Here is a 27,245-nt window from a genome sequence, read left to right on the forward strand (position 1 = left end):
TACTTCTGAACCGTGGCGGCTCCACAGTCATTTTTCTAAGGTCCAAACGGAGTCGCCTGGGCTAGCTTGGACAGCACACAAGTGAGCATTGCACGCCATGCTTACCTAAGGCAGCTGGCAGCAATACGGCTAGTGCGCAGGCGTAGAGCCTGACCTCGCGAGGGGTGGGCGGTGCTGCCAGCAGCAGCCTCGCTCTGGCCCCGCCCCCCGCCGAACGTGGGATCGCGGGATCGCCCAGGAAACGCATTCTACGGGAACCCGCGGCGCCAATGGGAAGAAAGCGAGTGCCACGAACTGACCAATGAGGAACGAGCGGCCCGGGGTTTAAACCTGAGCCCGGCAGACTCCTCCCGGCGTGCTGCGGAGGAACGGCTGTTAGTGTTTAGCTGTGGATAGCCAGAGGTTAGGGTGTCTTCTCGGATCGGGGAACCTCTGCTTTCGGAGGAGCCATGGCGCTCAGGGTCACTAGGGTGAGTCGGGCCAGGTGCTGTCGTCGTCGCGGCGGGAGAAGACCGCGGGATCCCGGAGCGGGAGGGGGATCCCGGAGGGCTCCGGCGAGGCCGGGGAGCTGAGGACCCACCCTATGGAGGGTGAAAAAGACCTCTGGACCTATCTGGGCTGCAGGACTCGTGGGGAGTGGGTGCTGTGCTCTTAATGGTGAAGGCCCAGGGTGAATCCTTCGCCTTCCCGGAGAGCTGTCTACGACAGAGGCTTTTATGGCATCCTTTCCGATGTAAATTCACCATGTTTAGGGTGGCTTAGGATTTAAGGGGAAGCTGGATAAGAGGTGAAAGATTTGGGTGGAAACTTGCTTGTCACGGCTGACAAGGCTAGATCCTACCACCCTTGCTTTCCTTAGTTAGGTCCCGCCTTAATTAACCCGTGACTTCCTCGGGGCTGCCGTGGACCCTTCTCAAGTTGTTCTTTTACTTCTTTCAGAACACGAAAATTAACACAGAAAATAAGGCCAAGGTCAGTATGGCAGGCGCCAAGCGTGTGCCTGTGACAGTTACTGCTGCTTCCAAGCCCGGGCTGAGACCGAGAACTGCTCTTGGAGACATTGGTAATAAAGTCAGCGAAGAGCTACAGGCAAGAGTGCCTCTGAAACGGGTAACTATCGCCCTGAAAAGGGCAACTATCGCCCTAGCCCAATTAACCTGAAAAGGTCCCATCTTCTGGCTGTCACCCTTGGGAAAACATTTCTGTTCTCTCCCTTTCATCCACAGGAAGCGAAAACGCTAGGTACTGGAAAAGGTACTGTTAAAGTCCTACCAAAACCTGTAGAGAAGGTGCCTGTGTGTGAACCAGAGGTGGAACTTGCTGAGCCTGAGCCTGAGGCTGAACATGTTAGAGAAGAGAAGCTTTCTCCCGAACCTATTTTGGTAAACTTAGCTTTTTTATTTCTTCTGACTTCATTTCACTTTGATGCACATGACAGCATTTAAATATATTACTTATTATTGAGTGGCTAGCAAAAACATTTTACATGCATTAACGACTCTGGGGTGAGTATTAGCACCCTGTGTCAAATGGTGGCAGATAAATATGGTGGGGCTTTTTGTTTTATGTAGACACCAGAGTCTCACTATGTACTCCTGGCTGGCCTGGGACACAGGGGTGGGCATAAATCATTTTCTTTTCTGTGTCTGTAGCTCACGCTGTCCTTGAACTTGAGATTCCCACCTCCAATGCTGGGATGGTATATTCAAAAAATATTTTTCAAAAGATTTCAGACAGAGAAATGAGATTAATTAATTAAATAGGGTGCTTGGTAGAATCCCAGTATTCTGTCTGGCCAGAGGCAGGTGGGGCTCTGAGTCTCTGTAACAAGGTCCAGTCTAGCCAGAGCTACATATAGTGAAACTCGGTATTTCAAAACAAAAAAAAAAGATGATAATGATGGAATGATGATGGGTTAGCATTTAAGCCTAAAAATGAAGTTTGCCTGAGTTTGTAGCCTGTTAGATTGTGTTCAGCATATTAGGAGACCCTGGGTTCAGTCCTTGAGTATTAAAATGCAAAAGACAAAAATGCAACAACAAAAAAAAGCCTACACATCAAAGGCACCAGATATTACTATTAGGTGTTATGGTTGATGCATGTTTGTAATTTGAGCACTTGTGCTAAGGCAGGAGGATTGCAAGTTCAAGGCTAGCCTGGGCTCTCTGTAATCAGGAGCTTGGATACACCTGAATAAAGATTGCAGGCTTGGCATTCTTTTGAATCCAGTTCACATGGGGCTGAGCTGATGATAAATGACTTTATTATCTGTTCCTTTGACTTGCTTTACCTACTAGTATTGAGAGTACTTTTTTGTGTGTCTGTGCCCAATCGTGTGTGTGTCAGGCCTGAAGAGACAGAGTTATTTGGAGCCGGAGTTGCAAGTGTTTGTGAGCCACCCAGTGTGGTCGCTAGGATCTGAATTCTGTCCCTCCTGGAGATCGAGGGCTCTTTAATTGCTGAGCCATCTCTCCAGCTCCCATCTTTTTTGTATTTTGTGTGTGAGTACACAGCTATAGAGGTTGGAAGACAACTTTTGAGTCAGTTCTTCCACCTTGCGGATTCTAGGGGTTGAACTCAGTTGTTAGGCTTGGCAACAAGGCACCCTTACCGGGCTTGCCAGCCTAGTTTTTCCTACTTTTAAACTGCCTTAATCTAAATCAAGGTTTCTTTTTTTATGAGACCAGATCTTGCTGCCTTGTAGTTTGCTATGGAGACCAGGCTGGCTTCACCTCAAAGAGATCTGCCTCCCAGGTGCTGGGATTAAAGGCCTGGATTACCATGCCTGGCTCTGTTTGTTAGGTTTTTGCTGTTTACGTGTCTGATTTGTTTTTCATGAGTGGGATGTGAGTTTGCACATGAGCACAGGGCCCAAGGAGGCTGGGAGACAGCGACAGATAGCCTGGAGCTGAGGTTGAGTCCTGGTTCCTGGAGAGAAACTGGATTCCAGCCCTTGGCAAAAGCAGCAGATGTTCTTTACAGCTATAACTATCACTCTAGCCCAGTGTTAATCATTTCCCAAGAAGAGTCTGAACTGCTTTCCCTTTATTAGTAAAATGAATGACATTTATTGAGAATGCCCTACTGAGATACTGACTTTCCTTCCCTTAATGTAGCCTGTCTCACGGAGCCTCTCTTTTTTTAAGGTTGATAATCCCTCTCCAAGCCCAATGGAAACATCTGGATGTGCGCCTGCAGAGGAGTATCTGTGTCAGGCTTTCTCGGATGTAATCCTTGCAGTGAGTGACGTAGATGCAGATGATGGAGCGGACCCAAACCTCTGTAGTGAATATGTGAAAGATATCTATGCTTACCTCAGACAACTGGAGGTCAGTATTGCCATTGCAGTCTGCCTTCTCTAACTGCAGCTTCCTGGATCAATATTCCTGGTCCTGGATTTAAAGGGTGGTGTTCCACTATATACACTTGGTTTATTTTTTTGTGTTTTTCATATATATACATAGATCAGTTAGCCTGGAACTCACAGAGATCCTTCTACCTCTCGGCTGCTGGGATTAAAGTGATACCAACTCAACTATCAAAGATTTTTATCAACAGCGCACTTGACATTTTTTTAACAACAAATAGCACTGTATTTGTTGGGAACAGAAACGCTATTGTTAGTTTTGAAACACTAAAAAATAAAGTCATTAACCCCATGAAGTGCACTTGCCACTTTGAATATAAAATTTCTATATAGGGAGATAACTTTCCTAAACTACGCATGTCACAAATGTGAAAGTCCTATTCTTGTGGGTCTAAGATGGGGATAGATGACTAAAGGACAGTGGCTGTCCCACACCAGGCTTTCTGTGTCAGAGTGCGTTGTCTGAGAACGATGGAAGTTGGTTTCATCACCTTCGCCTACTTGGAAAGCTTTCTTTTTTTTTTTAAGATTTATTTATATGTAAGTACACTGTAGCTGTCTTCAGACACTCCAGAAGAGGGAGTCAGATCTCGTTACGGATGGTTGTGAGCCACCATGTGGTTGCTGGGATTTGAACTCTGGACCTTCGGAAGAGCAGTCTGGAATAGCAGTCAGGTGCTCTTACCCACTGAGCCATCTGACCAGCCCTGAAAGCTTTCTATTAATGGAACTTGCCCTTTTATCTTTCTAAACAAGACATTCTATATATAGCTAAATGTAGATTTATCAGGTTTAAACCCTCCCTGTCCTCTCAGGTTGTCATTGGTTTTAGCTGTTGGGTTTTTTATTTTTTTAATCTCTTTTGTAATAGTGTTTTTAAGCCTTGTTGTGTGAGTGGGCACATGTGGGGGTCAAAGGGCAGCTTTGAAGAGTTGGTTCCTTTTCAGAATGGCAGCAGCACACGCCTTTAATTCCCTACACTGAGGAGGCAAAGGGAGGCAGACCTCTGAGATAGAGGCCAGCCAGGTCTACAAAGTGAGTTCCAGGACAGCCAGGGTTAGACAAAGAAACCCTGACTTGAAAAGCAAAAAACAAGAGTAGGTTCTCCTTGTGCCTTTCTTTATGTCGGTCCTGGGGTCAGCAGGCCTTAGCCCATGAAGCCGTGATGCTGGTCCCCTTTCTTTGTTAAGATCTGTATTTTTCTTTTAAAGATTTATTTATTTAATGTATATGAGTACACAGTAGCTGTCTTCTGACACACCAGAAGAGGGCGTCAGATCTCATTATGGATGGTTGTGAGCCGCCATGCGGTTGCTGGGATTTGAACTCAGGACCTCTGGTAGAGCAGTCAGTGCTCTTAACCGCTGAGCCATCTCTCCAGCCCACATCTATATTTTCTAAAGTAGTCTTCAGTAAGCTATCTGGTTCGAAACTAGCTGTCTTCGTTTTTATTCTTGTTAGTACTTCTAAAGCCTTGTGTTCTAACGCTGCAGAACTTGGTTTGGTGTTACGCTCTGTGGGTGTTTTGAGTTTATAACATGGAGCAGCAGATCTAAAATTTATTTTTTCTGCATCATAAAACTTAATTGTGAGTGAAAAGATCTGAGGTGCTGATGGGTACAGGGCGTGAGTTGCAATCGTTCTGGCTAACCGAATGGTCGCTCTGTCAACAGTCTGAAGAACCTGCTATGACTTTGCAAACCTTGCTTTCTTGGTGAACTTCTGCCCTGAGCTGTTTGATGTTTGCTAACTGGTCTTTATGGACACAGATGGTAGATGTCGTGATGTTTCTAAAATAACTGACATTTTCTTTTGTAGGAAGAGCAGTCAGTTAGACCAAAATACCTACAGGGTCGTGAAGTCACTGGAAACATGAGAGCTATCCTCATTGACTGGCTAATACAGGTTCAGATGAAATTTAGGCTGCTTCAGGAGACCATGTACATGACTGTGTCCATTATTGATCGGTTCATGCAGGTATGTGTCATTCAGTAATTGAGAGTTATTCAGTTGTAGCTCTATGAGAATCTTGGAGGAGGGGAGGTGGATACTTAAGGTTGAACCTAGGGTCCCATACATGGTAGGCAGGTACCTTAACTGCTGAGCTATTATACCTAGCCTGAAACTGAATCCTTTCTTGGGAGGTAAGGTGTCATCAATTGAGATGTTTTAGTGCATTCTGTTGATTGAACTTGCCATTGCAGAACAGTTGTGTGCCCAAGAAGATGCTGCAGCTGGTTGGTGTAACGGCCATGTTTATTGCAAGCAAATATGAGGAGATGTACCCTCCAGAAATAGGTGACTTCGCCTTTGTGACTAACAACACGTACACTAAGCACCAGATCAGACAGATGGAGATGAAGATTCTCAGAGTTCTGAACTTCAGCCTGGGTCGCCCTCTGCCTCTGCACTTCCTCCGCAGAGCATCTAAAGTCGGAGAGGTACAGATTCCTTGAGAAATGTTTGTTTTGTCACATGAGAAAAACCATAGCTGCTAACTTAAAATGTCAAATACATTAGACACTTTAAAAACAAGGCTGCTGACCTAACTACCTATTCTGTGGTTACTTTTAAGACGTTCTGGGGACAGTTGTCTTTGAGAGTTTGTAGTCCCGGCAGGGCTTTTTAAGTTAGTGCTGAAGGCTTAGAGTGGTGTGTGGTCTGTTCCAGGTGGACGTCGAGCAGCACACTTTGGCCAAATACCTCATGGAGCTCTCCATGCTGGACTACGACATGGTGCATTTTGCTCCTTCTCAAATTGCAGCTGGGGCTTTCTGCTTAGCCCTTAAAATTCTTGACAACGGTGAATGGGTAAGCTGTCTCACCAAACTACCAAGCATTCGAACGGACCACTTGGTGTTTAGATCACTCTCCTGGGTCCTAATACGGAAGGAGTGTGAACATAAATGGTAACCCAAATGCTGTACTGCCATCTCAGAGTTCTGTAGCTAACTTCAGGCTTTAGGATAACACCCTTTGGAGAAAGGAAGCCACACACACCAAGTGATCTAAGAAGCCCGTCCACATCCTTGGAGGTGCATTTCTCATGTACTGGGTGCTATCCTGATCTTGGGGTAGAGTAGCCACAGTTACAATATTGTGCTGAGAGCTCAAGCTCTTCCAGAAGTATACATGGACAAAGAGATGTCTTAAGTTTCACATGTAATCACACTGTCCACCCACCAGACTCTTAAATAGCATCTAGAAAGTTTAGAAAAGGGATGGTGAGATGGCTCAGTGGGTAAGAGCACTGACTGACTGCTCTTCCGAAGGTCCTGAGTTCAAATCCCAGCAACCACTTGGTGGCTCACAGCCATCCATAGTGAGATCTGGCTCCCTCTTCTGGTGTGTCTAAAGACAGCTACAGTGTACTTACATATAATAATAAGTAGATCTTTTTAAAAAAGAAAGAAAGTAAGTTTATAAAAGCCACCAGTATGGGCTGGAGAGATTGCTCAGTGGTTAAGAGCAGTCGAGAACACCGACTGCTCTTCCAGAGGTCCTGAGTTCAATTCCCAGCAACCACGGCTCACAACCATCTGTAATGGGATCTGATGCCCTCTTCTGGCATGCAGGTGTATATGTAGACAGAGCACATTTAAAATAAGTAAATACATTTAAAAAAAAAAAGCCGCCGGTGTTTTAAGCATGTCTTTGTTCTCTTAGACACCAACTCTGCAGCACTACCTGTCCTACACTGAAGAATCCCTGCTTCCTGTTATGCAGCACCTGGCTAAGAATGTAGTCATGGTGAACTGTGGCCTTACAAAGCACATGGTGAGTCCATTGAAGTTTTAAGGCTGGTTAACGGCCTATAGTCCCACCATGCAAGGCAGAAAGAGGCAAGTTTTGAGTTTAGAGCCAGCCAGGACTCCATAGAAAAGTTGTTTATTTCATTTTTTAAGTTAAAATATAATTACATTCCCCTCCCCCCCAACACACCCCCTTCTTCCTTGATAGCAGTGCTTTTCTCTTACAGACTGTCAAGAACAAGTATGCAGCATCTAAGCATGCTAAGATCAGCACGCTGGCACAGCTGAACTGTACACTAGTTCAGAATTTGTCTAAGGCCGTGACAAAGGCATAACTCCAATGGACTGCTACGTCTGCAGATGCAGTTGGCACCATGTGCCGCCTGTACATAGGATACCTACCGTGTTTACTTGCTCTTCAATAAAGGTTGTGACTTCTCATTTTACATAGCTTAACTCATTTGAATGTTGCTTCTGAGTTTAGGCTAACGGAAGTTGTCGAATTTAGGAGTATATTAAAAACTACATCTAGTTTTAACAGTGGATCCAACTAATGTATATATCTGTAGCCTATATGTCTATATACATCCTTCACTGTGTGTCCTTATATCATCATGTCTTCTGCCTCGCTCTAGTTTAAACTCTAAATCTACCAACTAGTCCTTTGTTCCATTTTCCAGTGGTTGCCACCTTTAACCACTGTCTCTTGGGTTGTCAACTTTCAGATCTGAAACCAAGTATCTTTTTTATGTAATTATTTATTTGTTCTTAATTGGAAAATAGAATGTTCAAAATTAAAGGTGTGTTTTAAAAAGAATTTGCCCCCAAGTCTCACTACCAACAGATAAGGGTATATTCTTGTATATCCTGTATAGATATAATCATGCATATACTGCCAAGGAGATATTTTTATATGGGTTCATTTTATCAACAGTATTCCTATCAGCGTTCCTTTCAATGCCTATATTGCATTTCCTAGTGTGAACAAACTGTGTGTAACATAGTCAGTCATTCCCTCAGTGGGACTAAAGTGCATTCTCTCAGTGTCCTTCACAGTGTTCTTAAATGATGTTTAATGTCTTGCTTGGCTTCGTGCATAGTAGCTCTTCCAGGAGTGTGCTTTCAACTCTGACAGCCAGATGGGTGTGGCTGCCACCATACCAAGGTGCCACTCCTGTCTTGTAATGCCACCTGGAAAAGAATCCTGTCTCATTTGCTGTTTTATTTTATATATCTGATATCAAGTTGAATAAAATTGTATTGGTGGAAAGCTTTCACAATTCTCATTCGCCCTTTTGACTGTTTATGTTGTCTTTGTTGTATGGAGACTTTTTTTTTTTTTTTTTTGGTTTTTTCGTGACAGGGTTTCTCTGTGTAGCCCTGGCTGTCCTGGCACTCACTTTGTAGACCAGGCTGGCCTCGAACTCAGAAATCCGCCTGCCTCTGCCTCCCGAGTGCTGGGAGACTTTATGTTGCTAATAAACATAGTTTTAGACTTTCAGCCAAGGTCAGCCAACTCCGAAGTGTGCACACCTTGTAATCCCAGCCCAGGTTTTTAAGTGTACATATCTGGTCTAAATGGTGTTATTCCCCTGTAATAATAGGACTTTTTTTCTCTCTCTCTCTCTTTTTTTTAATATATTTTTTTAAAAAGGATGTCAGATCCCCTGGAACTGGAGTTACAGTTATAAACTGACATTTGCCTACTGGGAATTGAACCCAGGTTGTCTGGAAGAACAGCCAGTGCTCTTAACCACTGGGCCAGTTGTCCAACCCATAATAGGAATTTTTTAAACTGAGTTCTAAGAGTTTTTGTGGCTGCACAAGGCTTAACAAGGATTGGCTACATGAACTTATGTTTAGTTGCCAGTGCAAGGCTTGACCTGTATGTTACACTGGCTTGGAGTGGATCTGCATCTATCTTGTTACTTAGAAACTTTTTTTTTTGGTTTTTCAATACGGGGTTTCTCTGTAGCCCTGACTGCCCTGGAACTCTGTAGACCAGGCTGGCCTCGAACTCAGAAATCTGCCTGCCTCTGCCTCCCAGATGCTGGGATTAAAGGCGTGCTCCACCACACCCAGCGCTTCGAAACCTCTTGTTAGGCCTTCACTGTATAGTTCTGAGGGTCCTTACCCTCGTGCTGGGGTTTTCACTTGTAAAAATCAACTGCTTTTTTGATTTTTGATAATTTCCCCTTTACCTTTCTTCAACCCACCCTCACCTTGAATTCTCAAGTTCATGGCCTTTGGCTTTTATTGTTGTGCATATGTTCATAAACATATAACCTGCTCAGTAGTAGTCCTTGTATGTATATAATTTCAGCACTGCCCACTGTAGTTGTCCTGATTGGGCCCCATGACTTTCCCCTTCTGTGTTATCACCCTTGCTGAAGGTTGGTTTAGGCTTGTTTAGTGTTGAGACTTCATGGGTGTAGCTTCCCTGACATTGAGGAGACAGAATTTCAAGCAGTCTTTCTAGTCCCCTGGTGCCTAATATCTGTGCCTCCTCTCTCCTCTTCAGTACAGGTGTTGATAACATGAGCTGGGTTGGGGCAGGGCTTGTTCTGCATTTGATTGTGGTTTTCTGTGGACACAAAGATAAACATTCTGAATGTGGTGGTTGTATAACCTGCCTCTCCAGGTGGCCTGGACCTCAATCCTTCCTCTCCCTCCTAAATGCTAGAATGTTTCACTCTTTCTGCCTCTCAAAGTGATTTTGTAACAACTTGACATACACTTAACAGCTGGTGAGGTGGCTCAGCAGATAATAGTGCTGACTGCTCTTCCTGAAAGTCCTGAGTTCGAATCTCAGCAACCACATGGTGGCTCACAACCACCTGTAATGAGATCTGACACCTTCTGGTTCGACTGAAGACAGCTACAGTGTACTTATTTATAATAGTAAATCTTTGGGGCCGGAGCAAGCAGGGACTGAGTGAGGGGTGGGGGCTGACTGGAGTGAGCAGAGGTCCTAAATTGATTTCCCAACAACCAGATGAAGGCTCACAACTATCGGTACAGCTACGGTGTACTCATATACATAAATAAATGAATCTTTAAAAAGAAAATGGTAGCTGTAGTACTTTGATAACAGGACTGTGTTAACAATAAGCATGGTATGAACAACTCGGACAATAGCTATGAAGGATCACAGCTCTCCCCTTCAAAGAGCTGCTGTTTTGTTCTGCAAGGACTTATCCCTCAAGTGACCATGCAAGGCTCATGTACAGCATTTTGGCCTCTCAACGTCAAGGCTCAGGTGTAACCTGTCAAGTCAGCAGACACTTGGGGGCACCCAATTCTCAACGTGATTTCCAATCCCAACCCTCAGATAGGATCTTGACATGTTCTCTGTCTCATACTCACTGTATCCTAGGCTGGCCTTGAACTCATCACATTTTTGCCCAACCTCCTGCTCTAGGATTGCAGATACCCTTCCCAGTTTGTGATAGAATTTTCACTGATAGCCGGAGGGAGTACCAGTGCCAGGAACTGAAAGGGCATGCTTGTGGCATGGTAAAGTCTGGGGAGCATGTGCCAGTACTGCCTCCTGGTTGAGGCATTCATTTCTCCACTAAACTAGAGGTATGGCCCTCAGGAGTTGTAATAGGAACCCTAGATTTGTTCTTGGAACAGCAAGAAAGCCTTTCAATATAATATTGCAGGTGCTGAGTACTTGCAAGATGGAGGATTGATAGTTCAAGATCGGCTTTGGCTGCATGAGACCCTTTCTAAAAAAAAAAAAATTAAAGTGAGAGCAGAAGCTAGAGAGATGTTCAGTGGTTAAGAGCACTGGCTCTTTGGAGAACCCAGGTTCGATTCCTAACCCCCACATCAAGTGGCTTACAACTGCGTGTAACTCCAGTTCTGGAGGGAATCTGATGCAGGGCAAACCCATTCTCCAAACCCTGATCTGGAGTGTAATAATAGGGGCAATAACAGCGCCAGCCAGGATGACTGTTGACATCTGTTTAGGCAAGAACTTTTCCCCCTCCCGGCCACTCTAAAGATACAGCTTAAGTTATATCCTAAGTTTTCTCAAGGCACTAGGCTGCTAGGTAAGAGTTCTACCACTGAGCCACATCTCCATCTATCCCTACCCACAGGCTTCGATGGCCTGTGATGGTGAAAGTCTTAGCTAGAGGAATAGAATCAATTGTGGGAAGAAGCCTCAGAAAAGGAACGCAGCGCGGTAACCACGGCAACCCGCTGCAAGGGGAGAAGCAGAAGGTGGGACTCAGGGCGGAAGGGGCGGGACCTTTCCGGGAGGGTAGGAACTTCCGGAAACCAATTTCGCGGCGGGAAGAACAGCTGGGTTATATTCTGTGGCGATCAAACCTGCGGCCTGTGCAATGGAGGAGCAGCCGCCGGAGAGGTCTGAGGCCGGGGCTGAGGCCTGCGGAGAGAAGCGGGGTCTGTCGCAGGCCGCGGAGGAGAGCATCGAGGACCGCATCAGCCTGCTGCTCAGGTGCTCCCGGCGGGCATCCGACCCACTCCGGAGGCTCAGGGTTCATATTCAGGCTCCCTGGCTGATTTAGGGCTCCGAAGCTTGCGGCAACCATCAGTTTCACCGCTTTAGGCCTGTCAGTGGGGAAGAGAGCCGCAAAAGATGCCCTCTGCGCAGAGAGGCTAGTGGGCTGGGGTGGGACATTCTGCGGAAGGACGTGGCGCTGTGCCCGTCCTCAGCCAGGCTTGCGACCGGTCCTCCCGTCCTGTCTTGCCACTGTGGTCCCGGCTGGCTGAGCAGTACCTACCGCCAAGTTACAGGACACAGTCCATCTTGAGGACTAAGACCCTTTGCTGGCCAGAAGCTTCGGTTGTTTATCGTCCTACCAGGACGATGATGCTCCCCAGTCAGCAGTTTTTAGGGAAAATTTGGTGGCCAGGAACTTTAGTCTAAGGCCTGGACCAAGTTTGTCCTACTGCCTGTGGTGAACTCTTCAAGCTAAGAAAAGCAGCGTCTGGTGTATGCGTAGCAAGAGCCATACAGCTCAACTACAGCATAGTTTTTCCGTATTTAAATAGAGATAGGAGCCAAAAATTTTGTAATGCATGAAATCCAAATGTTAGTGTTCATAAAGTTTATTGGGACACTGGTTTCTGGTACAGGGTCAGAGTTACATAGTTAAATTAAAACAGGCTATATGACTGCCAAGTCCTAAATTATTTGCTGTGTGGTTCTTTGCAGAAAAAAAAAATTAACAGGTTTTTTGCAGACCTTTAAAATGCATAACAAAGGGTTGGAGAGTTGGCTCAGTGGTTAAAGAACTTGGACTGCTCTTCCAGAGGTCCTGAGTTCAATTCCCAGCAACCACATGGTGGCTCACAACCATCTGCAGTGGGGTCTGATACCCTCTTCTGGTGTGTCTGAAGAGAGCAATGGTGTACTCATATACATAAAATAAATAAATATATCTAAAAATGTTTTAAAAACTCATAACAGACTTGTTTTGAATTTTTGAGACAGGGTCTTGCTGTGTAACTCTGGCAGGCTATAGCTGGGTGGTGGTGGCGGCATACGCCTTTAATCCCAGCACTTGGGAGGCAGAGGCAGGTGGATTTCTGAGTTCGAGGCCAGCCTGGTCTACAGAGTGAGTTCCAGGACAGCCAGGTCAACAGAGAAAACCAGTTTCAAAAAAAAAACAAAACAAAACAAAAGGAAAGGTGAACACTGGCAGGCTATAATCTTGAACTTGTAGCAATCTCTTTTTTTTGGCCTCAGGTGCTAGAATTATAATCATTAAGAACCATACCTAGTCATATGCAGATATGTCTGTTGTAAACACGACAGCTGAAGAACAAACTATTTTTGAGCATATCAGTACTCTCAGTTCTACCGTAATCTGTAATAATTTGTCAGTGATAGGGATGGTTTTTGGCAGTAATAATGATTGAACCTGGGGCTCAAGCATCTTTTTTTTGTTTTGGTTTGGTTTTTGTTTGTTTGTTTTTTCCAAGACGGGGTTTCTCTGTGTAGCCCTGGCTGTCCTGGAACTCACTTTGTAGACCAGGCTGGCCTCGAACTCAGAAACCTGCCTGCCCCTCTGCTTCCCCAGTGCTGGGATTAAAGGCGTGTGCCACCGCTCCCGGCAAGGGGCTCAAGCATCTTAGGCAAGCACTCTAAGACTGAGTGCCTTTTTTTTAAAGATATATATATACACACACACACACATACATGCACATACACTGTAGCTGTCTTCAGACATACCAGAATACCAGAAGAGGGAACTGGATCCCATTACAGATGGTTGTGAGTCACCATGTGGTTGCTGGGAATTGAACTCAGGACTTCTGGAAGAGAAGTCTGTGCTCTTAACCGTTGAGCCATCTCTCCAGCCTGACTGAGTGCTTTTTGACACAGCATCTAACAGCCCCTTTTTACTTTATTTTGAGCTTGAATTTGCTAAGCTGCCAAGACTGGTTTTGAACTTACTATGAAGTACTGGCAGGTCTTCACTGACATTCCTATCTTCCTACCTCAGCCTTCCAAGTGACCAGCATGGCTAGCCAGAGCCTAGTGTTAAGTTGTTTTCATTTGGAATTGTGTCATTTAAAGAACTCGATAACCAGAATAGTAGTGGTGCACCTCTTTAATCCCATCACTTAGGCAGAGGCAGGAGGATTTCTGAGTTCAAGGCCAACCTGGTCTACAAAGTGAGTTCCCAGGACAACCAGGGCTACACAGAGAAACCCTGTCTGGATATATTTTTGAAGCTGGATAGGGGAGGTGCATGTCTTTAATCCCAGCACTCAGGAGGCAGGAGTAGAAAAATATATCTATGAGTTTGAGACCAGCCTGGTCTACAGAGTGAGTTCTAGACCAGCCAGGGCTACACAGAAAAATCCTATTTCAAATAAAAACAAGTATTTTCATTATTCTTAGGGTGTGTGTGTGTGTGTGTAGCTATCTATGTACATGCATGGGTGTGCCCTTGAAGGCCAGAGGTGACACATTCCTGCTGGAACTGGAGTTAGAGGTAATTGTGAATAGCCCAGTTTTTGTACTGGGAACCAAACTCAGGTCCTCTTACAAGAACAGTACCCACTTAATGGCTGAATCTTTCCAGCCCCTCCTGAAAATATTAGAGTCTGGAAAGCTGGTAGAGCCTGGGGTATCATCACTTCAGGCTACCCACCTGTAGAAGTAAGTTTTCATTAACCATGTTTTGGTCTAGCTGATGAATGTGCAAGAATTACATTTTTCACTTTTTCTCCAAGGTGCTGTATCCCCACTGTCATCCATTTTACGTCGTTGTCTTGCCACCGATTTTAAATAAAGCGAGGCCACATGAGAAGACTTTGAAGCCGTTTCATTTATTGCAGGATGACTATAACCACCGTCCATAAATTCCTATCTGTCTTCTTTTTCCATTTTCAGGCTGAGAGCTCAGACAAAACAACAGCTCTTAGAATATAAGTCCATGGTCGACACAAGTAAGTCACTTCGTTTCCAAACAGCTTCGTGAGTTTGCTGATGAGTGCTATTTGTTTTAAAATTATATTTATTTGTATTTTATGTGTCTGTATTTTGCCTGCTGTATGTTTGTGCCGTGAAGCCAAAAGGTACACTGGATCCCCTGAAAATGGAATTAGAGAGGTTATGAGCTATCACTTAGGTGCTCTCTGAGCCATCTCCAGCCCCCAAAGGAATGGTTGTCTTAGAGTTTTACTTCTGTGAACAGACACCATGGTCAAGGCAAGTCTTATAAAGGACAACACGTATTTGGGGCTGTCTTACAGGTTCAGAGGTTCAGTCCATTATTATCAAGGTGGGAACATGGCAGCATCTTGGCAGACATGGTGCTGGAGGAGCTGAGATTCTGCATCTTTATCTGAAGGCTGCTAGGAGAAGACTGACTTCCAGGCAGCTAGGATGAGGTTCTTTCTTATAGCCTATACCCACAGCGACACACCTACTCCAACAGGGCCACACCTTCTAATAGTGCCACTCCCTGGGCTGAGCATATACAAACCATCACCATGGTATTCTTGGGAAAGAACATCAGCTTTACAAAGAAGTGGTTTTTCTCAGGCATGGTGACTCCTGCCTTTAATCCCAGCATTTGAGAAGTGAAGTCCAATCTCCATTAAGTTTGAGGTCAACCTGATTTCCATATTGAGTTTCAAGCTCTCAGGAACTACACTGTGAGACCCCATCAGTTGTTTGTGTGCATTTTGTGTAGCAAAAAAGGTAAACAGAGAGGTGTGCAAGATAATTATGAGGTGTGATAGGGCAGCAACAAGACTGTTCAGTCGGTTCGGATGAGTGCCTGCGAGCCTGATGCCCTGGGTTCAGGGCCTAGCGCCCACTGACTCTAGAGAAGAGAACTAGCCTGGCAAGTTGTCCTGTGACTGCCACATGTACTTCCTGGTGTACACACACACACTGGATATTTATTTAATAGAAGTGTTACTGATTTAAAAAAAAAACTTTTTACTTGTAGATGAAGAAAAAACTCCAGAACAGATTGTGCAAGAAAAACAGATCGAAGTGTATGTCATATTTTAATCTTTTATTTGTGGCTTTTACTAAGATGTAATCATATGATCTGTGTTCCAGGGCTGTCTTTCTTTTCCTTCGGGATTCTAGATAAATAAGTCAGGTCTAAGTTGGGAGCTTGGTGATTTGCAGTGGCGTATTTGGCACTACGGGGTGATCACTTCTCTGCTGTCTGGTGTGCCCGACATAGTCTATGTGCTCAGCCTACCAGCTCTGCACACAGGCTTCGGGGCGGTGGGCTGTGGTTTCCTTCTGTGCAGATAAAGGTGTTCAACTTTCTCTCCAAGGAGAAGCTTTAATGCAGTTCAGTAACCACCTTGACGTTGCTGAAATTCGTTCCTGTTTCTTTCATAGTAAAATTGAAGACCTGGAGAATGAAATTGAAGATGTAAAAAGTAATATTGAAATGAAAAGTCTTGCACTGAGCAGGTAATTCTTACTTTACTGCTAAAGATAAGACTTAGGGGATAGAGGTAAACCTGAGCATCGAGGGAAGGTTGTGGGCGGAGGGTTTAAACTAAGCTGAACTAAATGATGAATAGAAGCCAAGCAGAGGGACAAAGGCCTATGACCCCAGCACGCAGAAGACTGAAGCTGGAGGGCCATGAGTTCAAAGCCAGCCTTAGCTACACAGGGATAACCTTTTGTTAAATGGGGGAGGGGAGCTGGGAGTAGTTGGTAGGGCATATCTTTAATCCCAGCACTCTGAATACAGAGGCGAGTAGATCTTTTTGAGTTCAAGGTCAGCCTGGTCTCCATAGCAAGTTCCAGGACAGCCATGTTTAAGTAGTGACACCCTATCTCCAAAAAGAGGACAGGTAAGGAAAACAAAGAGGGAGAAACAAGAAAAGATGATGAGGTGATAGTACAGAAACTGTGAGAGAGGTTGCCTTATTCATTAGCACCTTCCTTTGAAGAAGATCTGTAAGATGGGTGCTAAGGGCTCTTCATGAAGTTCATGGACAAGTTTCAAACACATTGGCATTAAAGCACTACACAGATAAGTTTGTCTCAGTAACTGTCAATACTTAGAAGAATTGTCATTAAGTTGGTTTAGTTTGGCTTGGTGTTTTTTCTAGGCTCAGTCTGGCCTAGAAATTGGTATGTAGTTCAGATTGGCCTCAGCCACTTCCCTTCTCATGAAGTTTAAATAGGTTTTTAATTCCTGGCTTTGCATTTAGGTTTTTGTGTTATGTGTTGTGTGGTGTTGTGTTGTGTTTAGAGATAAGTGCCTAGGCCTGGGATTCATGAACTTGCTTTATCCTCCCAAATTCTGGGATTATAGGCATATTGATCATATCTAGCTCTGCATTGTTATTTTTAGGTGTATTTGAATAGCAGATGAGTGAATATAAATGCAGTATCATAAGCTCTGTAAGTACTGGTATCCATGCACTGTATAGGAATTTTCTTCAGTGACAGGCTACATATATGAAAGTGGCACGATGCCGGGTGTGGTGGCGCCTGTCTGGAAAAAACAAAAAGAGAGAGAGAGAGAGAGAGAGAGAGAGAGAGGAAAGGGGAGGGGGAGAGGAAGGAAAGGGAAAGGAAAGGAAAGAAGGAAAGGAAAGGAAAGGAAAAAGAAAAGAAAGTGGTGCCATAAAATTGTATCACCTCGTGACACTGTGGCCACCTAACTTTGTGTGCCCACTACAGTATTGCTCGGTGATAAAACTGCAGATGCTGCATGTCTTAGAGTGTGTCACTGTGATAAATGGTGCTTATTAACAGACAATTAAGACCAGCTACAGGCTTGTGATTTAATAACCTCTAGTGAATGACTCTTAGAATTACTACGTAGTGGGTTTGACCTTTCCAGATTACCTTAAGTTCTAAATTTAACTTTTATGTTCATTTGAAAAGCAGCTAGAGCCGGGCGTGGTGGCGCACGCCTTTAATCCCAGCACTCGGGAGGCAGAGGCAGGCGGATTTCTGAGTTCGAGGCCAGCCTGGTCTACAAAGTGAGTTCCAGGACAGCCGGGGCTATACAGAGAAACCCTGTCTCGAAAAAACCAAAAAAAAAAAAAAAAAAAAAAAAGAAAAGCAGCTAGAGCAGCTAGGGAGAAGCTCTGGCAGGTGCAGGTGCTTGCTGACAAGTCTAACGACCCGAGTCTGATCCCTAGAGCTGACACAGTTGACAGAGAGAACCAGCTCCCACAGGTGGTTCTGTGACCTCTCCATCTGTGCACTCTGCCATACAGGCGCACGTACACACATACCCGTGCACACACTTATACACACGCACTCACATATATACGTATGCACACACAGATGCATATACATACATATACACATGCAAGCATGCACATACACACACATAAAAGAACAACGTAATTAAAGCTGTTTAACTAGTTATGTAGAGAGGAAAGCAAGAAATAACTCTGCTACCATGGCAAACTTAATTGTCCAATTCAGGTTGGCCTCCTGCCTCAGACTCCTGAATGGTAGTAACTATAGGCATCTACCCACTGTGCCTACCTGTTCCCTGTGTATGTGTGTATGTTAAAGACAGACCCAGTGCCTTGTACAAGCACACTGTGCCTGATTAAAGAAGTATGCTTTAACAGTTTATGGTAGAGCTGGCATGGCGGTGCAGGGTCATCCTCAGCTACAAAAGAGTTTGAGGCTAGCCTAGGCTACATGACATCTTCTAGGACCTTAGGGGAAAAGATGTAAAATTTCCATCTACATCCCTGGCATCTTTAGCAAGCCCACGCTGATGTTTGTAAGGCCTAGCTGCTTCCCCAATTCTGTACAACAGTGAGTCACTGAGGCTAGATTCCAGTCCAGGCCTCAGCCTGCTTACACACACAGCCGCAGGTCACAGCCTTGGCCCTTTTCTTACTTTCTTTACTTTAGAATGTTTCCTGGGGTTGGAGGCTAAGCATACATATACAATCTGGCAGCTCACTACTGCCTATAACTCCAGCTCCAGTGAATCTTACATCCCTTTGTCCTCCTTACTTGTATGCAGACATACATGTATATATAAATAAATAATAGTAATGAATATTTTTAAAGTATATTTCTCATACCATATTGTGTTTTGTTTGCTTGTTTAACAAATTAGTCTATCACTTTTTTTTTTTTTATTATTACTTTAATCCCAGCACTTGAGAGGCAGAGGCAGGCGGATTTCTGAGTTCGAGGCCAGCCTGGTCTACAGAGTAAGTTCCAGGACAGCCAGGACTACACAGAGAAACCCTGTCTCAAAAAAACAAAAACAAAAGCCAAAAACAAACAAACAAAACAAAAAAGACTTATTTATTTTATGTATATGAGTACACTATCACTGTCTTCAGACACACCCGAAGAGGGCACCGGATCACTTTAGAGATGGTTGTGAGCCACCTTGTGGTTGCTGGGAATTGAACTGGACCTCTGGAGGAGCAGTCAGTGCTCTTAACCAATGAGTCATCTCTCCAGCCCCCATATTGTTTTTTTGTTTTTGTTTTTGTTTTGTTTGTTTGCTTGTTTTGTGGTTTTTCAAGACAGGGTTTCTCTGTGTATTCTGGCTGTCCTGTAACTCACTCTGTAGATCAGGCTGGCCTCGAACTGAGAAATCCACCTATCTCTGCCTCTCAAGTGCTGGGATTAAAGGCATGCACCACCACCGCCCGGCAAGCTTTCTCCTGTAAAATGCCATTTTCATTTTTGTTATTTAATATTTTCTTTCTTTTTTAGGATGAAACTTTCAGTTGCACTTCGGGATAACATGGAGAACATGGGACCTGAGAATTGGTATGGCTTTTTTCTCCTGGATTTGAAAAAATAGGAACAATAGGGAGGCATGCAAACTGATTTTAGATTGTGGCTTCTTTAAAGCATGTGCCTGGCTCAGGTATGGTGGTGGCACACACGTTTAATCCCAGCACTGGGAGGGAGAGGTAGGCAGATCTCTGTAAGTTTGAAGCCCTGCTGGTAGATATATTGAGTTCCAGGACAGCCGGGGTTATGTAGAAAGAAACACAGTCTCAAAAAATTTTTTAAATAAAAAAGTGTGTGTGGAGCTGGAGACATGGCTCAATGGTTAAGAGCACCGACTGTTCTTCCAGAGGTCCTGAGTTCAAATCCAAGCAACCATATGGTGGCTCACAACCATCTGTAATGGGACCTGATGCCCTCTTCTGGTGTGTCTGAAGACAGCAATGGGTGCCTGCGTGCGCATGTGTGTGTAGATAAGAGGACAGCTTGAAGGGGTCCCTTTCTCCTGCCACATTGGCCATAGGAATTGAACTTGGATCCTCTAGTAATGACTTAATGAAACAGAAGTGCACTCTTTGTTTTTCATTGGTAGAAATGAGCTTGTTTACCTGCCTGGGCTACAGAGTGAGGTCAAGGATAGCCTAGAAGAGCCTTTGTCTAAATGAAAAGTTAACAAAACAAAACCAACTCAGTGCTAGGTGTCTTAGCTCGCATGTATGATATGAAGATCAGTTCCAGTATGAGAACTGTGGGTGGGAATCAAGAGGGAAGGAAGGCAGGTGTTGGTTCTGCTTAAAGACTATGTCAGGAGCCGGGCGTGGTGGTACACGCCTTTAATCCCAGCACTTGGGAGGCAGAGGCAGGCGGATTTCTGAGTTCGAGGCCATCCTGGTCTACAAAGTGAGTTCCAGGACAGCCAGGGCTATACAGAGAAACCCTGTCTTGGAAAAAAAAAAAAAGACTATATCAGGAAGTGTAAATAAAAGTGCTGGAAATTATGAGTCTTGCCTCAGGACACACCTGTGATCTTTCTTCCCAACACTAAAAATCTTGTGATATCTTAATCTTATACTCTCCCATGAGCACCAGACAGGTTCTGAGATGGATCTGGGCACCTCTCCCATCTTGGTGTCTTCATTCAGGCTGATTTGTAATCTCTTGATACTCCTGCTGGCTCAGATGACAGATCATAACCGCGGAAGTTTTTAGGTCAGGTGTGGTGGTGTATTCCTTAATCTCTAGGGAGGCAGAGGCAGGTGGATCTCTCGGACTTTGAGGCTAGCCTGGACTCCATTAGGGAAACCCTGTCTCAAAAAAATAAAAGCAAACATTTATGCATTTTGTGTAGGAGTGGGTCGGTATTTGCAGGAGTCATTTCTCTACTCTGTTTGGGTCCCAGGGATGGGACTTGGGTCATTAGGCTTTGCAGTAGGCACCTTTACTTAGCCTTCTCACAAAATCTTCAAGCAGTTCTGGGACGAGGCTGGAGAGATGGCTCAGCAGTTAAGATTACTGCTGCTCTTCCTGGTTGCTTACAACTGTCTGTAACACCTATTTCAGGGAATGTGATGTTCTTTTCTGGCCTCTACACACATTTGATGCACTTATATGCATGCAGGTAAGACACCCATACAAGTAAAATTTTGTTGTTGTTGTTTTTGGAGACAGGGTTTCTCTGTGTAGCCCTGGCTGTCCTTGAACTCACTTTGTAGACCAGGCTGGCCTGGAACTCAGAAATCCAGCTGCCTCTGCCTCCTGAGTGCTAGGATTAAAGGCAGGCGCCACCACGCCCAGCTCAATATTTTTTTTTTTAAAGATTTATTTATTTATTAAGTAAGTACACTGTAGCTGTCTTCAGACACTCCAGAAGAGGGCGCCAGATCTCGTTACGGATGGTTGTGAGCCACCATGTGGTTGCTGGGATTTGAACTCTGGACCTTTGGAAGAGCAGTCGGGTGCTCTTACCCACTGAGCCATCTCACCAGCCCAATATTTTTTTTTTTAGTTCTTTTTTTTTTTTAATTTTTTTTTTTAAAGATTTATTTATTTATTATATGTGAGTACACTGTAGCTGTCTTCAGACACTCCAGAAGAGGGCGCCAGATCTCATTACGGATGGTTGTGAGCCACCATGTGGTTGCTGGGATTTGAACTCTGGACTTTCGGAAGAGCAGTCGGGTGCTCTTACCCGCTGAGCCATCTCACCAGCCCCCAATATTTTTTTTTAAATGCAGTTTTCTGTTAAAGGAGCAGATTTCAAGATAGACTCACGGTACATAGGGGCCCCTCCTGAAAGTAGAAAGCTCAAACAGGCCGTGCAGGGTCTGTGGTATGTTTTGAAATTTGCAAGTGTTAAAATAACCTGAATGAGGTCATCACTAGTGTGGGCATCTCCAGCTCCTGGAGTGGCAGTGCCTTACAGCCCTACATCAGCAAGCCAAAGCCCAATATCAACAGTAAACGAGTCAGTCGAGTGATCCCTGGCTCTAGAAAAGCATTCAGCTGCTAGAGTCTGCCATACCCAAGCAGCAGACCTGACCTGCTGACATCAAGTTAGTAAACTTCGGCTGATTTTTTTGTTTGTTTTTTGTTTTGTTTTTCTTTTGAGACAGGGTCTTTGCATGTAGCCTGGGATGACCTTGAACTAGTTATGTGGTACAAGGCAGCCTCAAACTCAAAATTCTCTGCCTCACCTTCCTGAGAGGAATTCATGACTTGTGTCACCATGCCCAGCTTATGCAGTTGGGGGTTAAACTAGAGCATGGTTCAAGTCGTTTCGTTTTAGACAGGCACTCGGCCAACTAACATTGCCAGCCCCAGGGTGGATTATGTTTTGTTTATGACTTTGTGTGGATGGGTATTCCCGGGTATGTATGCTTGTCTCCGTCATGTGTTAAGTGCCTGCAGGGGCCAGAAAAGAATTTCGCATCCCTGGAACTGGAGTTACAATGCCACTGTTGGGGGCTATCATTTGGGTGCTGGGTCTCCTGCAAGCGCAGTAAGTACTTCTAACCGCAGAGCTATCGCTTGAGTCTCCAGATCTGTTACTATGTAGCTAGAGTGCACAAGTTGTATCTTTGTTTCCTTTGCAGTGTGCTCACGGATGACATGAAGCACATATTAAAGCTACAAAAGTTAATAATGAAGTCCAAGGAGGTAAGCTGGCATCAGGCTGCTTATGTGATCTTGCTGTCATCTTGCCAGAGTTGTTACACAGGATTGAGATGTCGGCTGGGATTGGGTGACTGCAGATCCATCTCTAAGTTGTTTTATCATAGAGCTTATTTTTTACTGAGGTTACAAATTACCAACGTATTTTAAGTGACTCTCTCCTTCCTTTGGCTTTGTGGAAATAGAGGAATTGAAAAGCCAGCTCTAGGCCAGGTGTTGCTGCATATGTGCACCTGTGGTCCCAGCACTTAGGAGGTGGAGACAGGAGTTCAGTTGTTCTTGGTTCCAAAGTGAGTTGAAGCTAGCCTGGGCTATTTTAAGACACCATCTTAGCAAGACAACTGGGTTTGGTGGAACACGCCTTTGCCTTTTATCCCAGCATGCAGAATTCATGGCTAGCTACATAGTAGACTTTTCAAAATAAAAACCACACAAACAAAAACAAAGATAAGGGAAATTGGAGCCTAAGAAAATTTGACTATGTGAAACTCAATGATATAAGTATTGTAAATTCACCATTGAGTGATGTGCTGTCATCTACATTTTAACAACAGGAGTCTTCAGAACTGGAGAAAAAGCTGCTTGATGTCAGAAAGAAGAGACTACGTATGTAGGATTTGTTTATGTTTTTCTTACAGTTGCGTGTGTGTGTGTGTGTGTGTGTGTGTGTGTGTGCAGTGCCACCCCATCCCCCACTCTTCAGATCCCTGAGACAGACACTACATATAGGGCAGGAATTTTATGTTCAGTCGTTTGGAGGCCACGGTTGACTCGAGACTGTGACTAAATGTATAGATTGCCTCATTTGTTACAGATGTAGTCCTTACAAATTTACTAAATCTAGGATTCTAGATAAATCATTTCACTTGTAAATCATAAATAAAAACTGTGGGAATCCATACTGCCCTTTTAAAAGAAAACTATGGGGCTGGAGAGCTGGCTCAGCGGTTAAGAGCACTGACTGCTCTTCCAAAGGTCCTGAGTTCAATTCCCAGCAACCACATAATGGCTCACAACCATCTGTAACAGGATCCAATGCCCTTGTCTAGTGTGTCTGAGATAGCTACAGTGTACTCACATACATAAAATAAATAAATCAGAAAGAAAGAAGAAACAAAGAAAACTACAAGAATTTATCTATGTGGGAAAACAGATAACACAAGATTAGAAAAGCAGGTGTCATGCCAGGCAGTGGTGACACACACCTTTGGCCCCAGTACTGAGGAGACGGGCAGGCAGATGTCCTAGTTGGAAGCCAAACTGGTTTACAGAGCAAGTCCCAGGACAGCCAGGGCTACATAAAAGAAACAAGAAGAAAGCACATATGCCCCAGGGGATAGTCTTCTAGTGAAAATAAAACTGAAAGTGGCTAACCATTTATAAGAACCAAGGCCAGAGGATGTAACTCAGTTAGTTGAGCTAGTAGAGTTTACCCAACATGCAAGAAGCTGTAAGTTTGGGCTGGACATTCTGGCACACACATGTAATCCCAACACTTGAAAGACAGACGGGAGGATCGGGATTGTTTTTTTCTGTTTGTTTTTTTTGTTGTTGTTTTTCGAGATAGGGTTTCTCTGTATAGCCCTGGCTGTCCTGGAACTCACTTTGTAGACCAGGCTGGCCTCGAACTCAGAAATCCATCTGCCTCTGCCTCCCGAGTGCTGGGATTAAAGGCGTGCGCTACCACGCCCGGCTCGGGAATATTTTTTTAATGGTTCTGCTGTATGTACACCTGCATGCCAGAAGAGGAGGGCATCGGATCTCATTACTGGTCATGAGCCACCATGTGGGCACTGAGAATTGAACTCAGGACCTCTGGAAGAGCAGCCAATGCTCATAACTAATAAGCCATCTCTCTAGCCCTGAGAATCAGGAATTTCAGGCTAACTTGAGCTATATAAGACTCTTGTCTCCAGGCTGGAGAGATGGCTCAACGGTTAAAAGCACTGACTACTCTTCCAGAGGTCCTCAGCAACCACATGGTGACTCACACCCATCTGTAATGGGATCTAATGCCCTCTTCTGGTGCATCTGAAGACAGTGACAGTGTACCCACATGCATGAAATAAATAAATCTTTTACAAAGGAAAAAAAGACTCTGAAAAAAAAGGAAAAAAAAAAAAAAAAACCAGAAACATCAAAATTAAATAAATAACTTCATGACTAGAATAACCAGGAAATACTCTGTTTTATAGTCTTTCATGCATGGTCCCTATTTGTAAAGTTGCACGTGTCTTTTAAGTAGGTAAGTCTGAGCTCTAGGTCAGCCAGAGCTACTTAGAGAGATCCTGTCTTTTTTTTTTTTTTTATAAAGTTGGGTTTTTTTTTTAAAGATTTATTTATTATTATATCTAAGTAGAGGACATCAGATGGTTGTGAGCCACCATGTGGTTGCTGGGATTTGAACTCAGGACCTTCGGAAGAGCAGTTGGTTGTGTTAACCACTGAGCCATCTCTCCAGCCCCGAGATCCTGTCTTTAAAGGAAAAAAAACCAGCCATATATTAGTATGTATGTATGTAAATATACAAACACACACATACATAATACAAACATACATACATAAATTGTTTTGGTTTTAACTTAACAGAACTAAAGCAAGCTTCAAGAAGTAAGCTTTTAGAAATACAAACCGAGAAGAACAAACAGAAAGAGGATGTCGACAAGATGGAGAATTCTGAAACGATAAAGACCATGAAAAAAAAACTACAGACGGAAATAAAGATCACTACAGTTGTTCAACATACATTCCAGGTAACACTTTTATAAACTAAGAACAGAGGTTGCTGGACACGGTAGCACATAGCTATTGTCGGAACACTTGGGAGAGAAAGGCAGAGGGTCAGGAGTTCAAGGGTAGCCTGAACTACATGAGACCCTGCCTCAATAAAACAGAAACAGGGGCTGGAGAGTTGGTTGGTTAGTTAGGAGCACTGGCTACTCCTCCAGAGGACCCAGGTTCAATTCCCAGTACTTACATTGCAGCTCAGGACTATGTGCATGGAACTGTAGTCCCGTGGGATCTGATCTCTTCTGGCTCCCATGGCAATAGGCCTGGTGAGCAGATAGGAATGTAGATTTAAAAAAAAAAACAAACAAGATTAATTAATTTTAAAAAGTCAGAAAACAATAAAAAATGTCCGTCCATCCCTCCCCACCCCCAGGGTTTCTCTGTATAGCCCAGGCTGGCCTTAATAAACTCACAGAGATCAGCCTGCCTCTGCCTCATGAGTGCTGTGATTAAAGGCATGTGCACCACTGCCCAGCAAGTGTCTCTTCTGTAGGCCAATATTTTTAATATTTTTGTACATAACAGCATAATAACACTTATTCTCTAAAATTTGTAAAAAAAAAAAAAAAAACTGATGAACTAACTCTTCAACTCTTGAAAATAAACGGTTTTATTTTTTATCCAGTGCCCCCTACCCCCCCACCCCCCGCTTTTTTGGGGGGCGGTTCAAGACAGGGTTTCTCTCTATAGCCCTGGCTGTTCTGGAACTCACTCTGTAGATCAAGCTGGTCTTGAACTCAGAAATCTGCCTGCCTCTGCCTCCCAAATGCTGGGATTAAAGGCGTGCGCCACCACTGCCTGGCCTCCCACAAGTATTCCTAATGAATAAAACCTGTCCTAGGCTGGGGGTTGGAGAGATGGCTCAGCAGTTAAGAGGACTAACTGTTCTTCCTGAGTTCCTGAGTTCAAATCCCAGCAACCACATGGTGGCTCACAACCATCTGTAATGAGATCTGGTACCCTTTTCTGGTGTGCCTAAAGACAGCTACAATGTACTTATATGTACTAAATAAATAAATTAATTTAGAAAGGGGAAAAAGCTATCCTGGGAACCCATAGGTGAACACTGGAAATACCACTCAGCATTATGGGAAGCAAGGCTGCCGCTTGACAGTGGGAAAATGAGATGCAGCACTCTTTGCTGGGGACTAGTAGGTGCTCAGTAAATTAGATGACGTGGCATAAGTGTAAGCGTGCTGGGGACATAGTGCACAGGGCAAGCACAAAGCCCTGGCTGTGACCCCCAGCCCACGTGAACTGTACATGGTGGCAGGTCCTTGTCATCCTAGCACTGAGTAAGTAGAGGCCGAAAATCTGAAGTTCAAGGCTGTCCTTAGCTGCAGAGTTGATGCATAGCAAGTTCAGGGCCAACCTAGGCTACATGAAAACTGTCCAGGAAAAAAAAAATCAGGGTTAGTCTTGTTAAATTGAGTACTTAGAATTTGTCTTTAATTCCAGGGCCTTATTTTGGCGAGTAAAACCAACTGGGCAGAGGACCCTGCCCTCAGAGAGACAGTGCTGCAGCTGGAGAAGGACCTCACACGCTATGAGAAGAATCCCACAGTTTAAAATTGGTTTTGTGGCCAATCTGTCCTTAAATAGCCGAGTTCAGGGGAAATGTAAATGGTGTTTTTGGAACCACTCTGCTGCTTCAGTTTTGGGGTTTTGAGTTGATGATGCGACACAGAACCTTTCGTTTTAATTGTGCTCATTAAAGTGGCAGCCTCTGCAGGAGTCTGGCCATGGAGGCCTTGGAAAGAAGCGGGCGGTCCTGCTGCCACCGGATGTGCATGTCCTTGCCATCGTTTCCCCGGGGACCCCTTCTGGAATATGCTTATGCATCTGCACGCTGTGCAAAGTTGTGTTTGTTATGTAAGGTTGTGTCTTCTTTTCTCCTTCTCTATTTAGCATGCATTTTACTTTTATAACTTAAGGAATAAAAAGAGTAAACATTACTGCC

At 44.3% G+C, this 27,245-nt stretch overlaps 2 protein-coding genes across 2 annotated transcripts; both read left to right on the forward strand.

Annotated features, from left to right (window-relative positions):
- Nucleotides 1-296: 296 nt before the first annotated feature.
- Nucleotides 297-8,379, forward strand: Ccnb1 (cyclin B1). Its single transcript, XM_021180223.3, has 9 exons — nt 297-470; nt 940-1,110; nt 1,227-1,382; nt 3,147-3,329; nt 5,186-5,344; nt 5,572-5,808; nt 6,038-6,178; nt 7,034-7,144; nt 7,347-8,379. Exons 1-9 carry the CDS (start codon nt 450-452, stop codon nt 7,452-7,454), a joined length of 1,287 nt encoding a protein of 428 aa, XP_021035882.1. The 5' UTR covers nt 297-449; the 3' UTR covers nt 7,455-8,379.
- A 3,035-nt stretch (nt 8,380-11,414) lies between these two features.
- Nucleotides 11,415-27,240, forward strand: Cenph (centromere protein H). Its single transcript, XM_021180730.2, has 9 exons — nt 11,415-11,587; nt 14,498-14,553; nt 15,564-15,612; nt 15,974-16,048; nt 19,304-19,360; nt 22,417-22,480; nt 23,050-23,101; nt 25,085-25,248; nt 26,744-27,240. The coding sequence occupies exons 1-9, from the start codon at nt 11,472-11,474 to the stop codon at nt 26,852-26,854; spliced, it is 744 nt and encodes a 247-aa protein (XP_021036389.1). The 5' UTR covers nt 11,415-11,471; the 3' UTR covers nt 26,855-27,240.
- Nucleotides 27,241-27,245: the final 5 nt, after the last annotated feature.

Source organism: Mus caroli, unplaced genomic scaffold (genome assembly GCF_978045245.1).
Source record: "Mus caroli unplaced genomic scaffold, Mus_caroli_1 scaffold_15, whole genome shotgun sequence".
Taxonomy (NCBI): Eukaryota; Metazoa; Chordata; class Mammalia; order Rodentia; family Muridae; genus Mus; species Mus caroli.

What these genes read in the sequence shown, in the direction of transcription:
- Cenph (XM_021180730.2), top strand. Translation starts at nt 11,472, where the DNA reads ATGGAGGAGCAGCCGCCGGAGAGGTCTGAGGCCGGGGCTGAGGCCTGC. An exon ending in CAAGAAAAACAGATCGAAGT is followed by an intron (nt 15,613 to 15,973) that starts GTATGTCATATT and finishes TTTCTTTCATAG; the next exon opens with TAAAATTGAAGACCTGGAGA. An exon ending in TGTCAGAAAGAAGAGACTAC is followed by an intron (nt 23,102 to 25,084) that starts GTATGTAGGATT and finishes TTAACTTAACAG; the next exon opens with AACTAAAGCAAGCTTCAAGA.
- Ccnb1 (XM_021180223.3), top strand. Translation starts at nt 450, where the DNA reads ATGGCGCTCAGGGTCACTAGG. An exon ending in CAAGAGTGCCTCTGAAACGG is followed by an intron (nt 1,111 to 1,226) that starts GTAACTATCGCC and finishes TTTCATCCACAG; the next exon opens with GAAGCGAAAACGCTAGGTAC. An exon ending in GAGCATCTAAAGTCGGAGAG is followed by an intron (nt 5,809 to 6,037) that starts GTACAGATTCCT and finishes GGTCTGTTCCAG; the next exon opens with GTGGACGTCGAGCAGCACAC.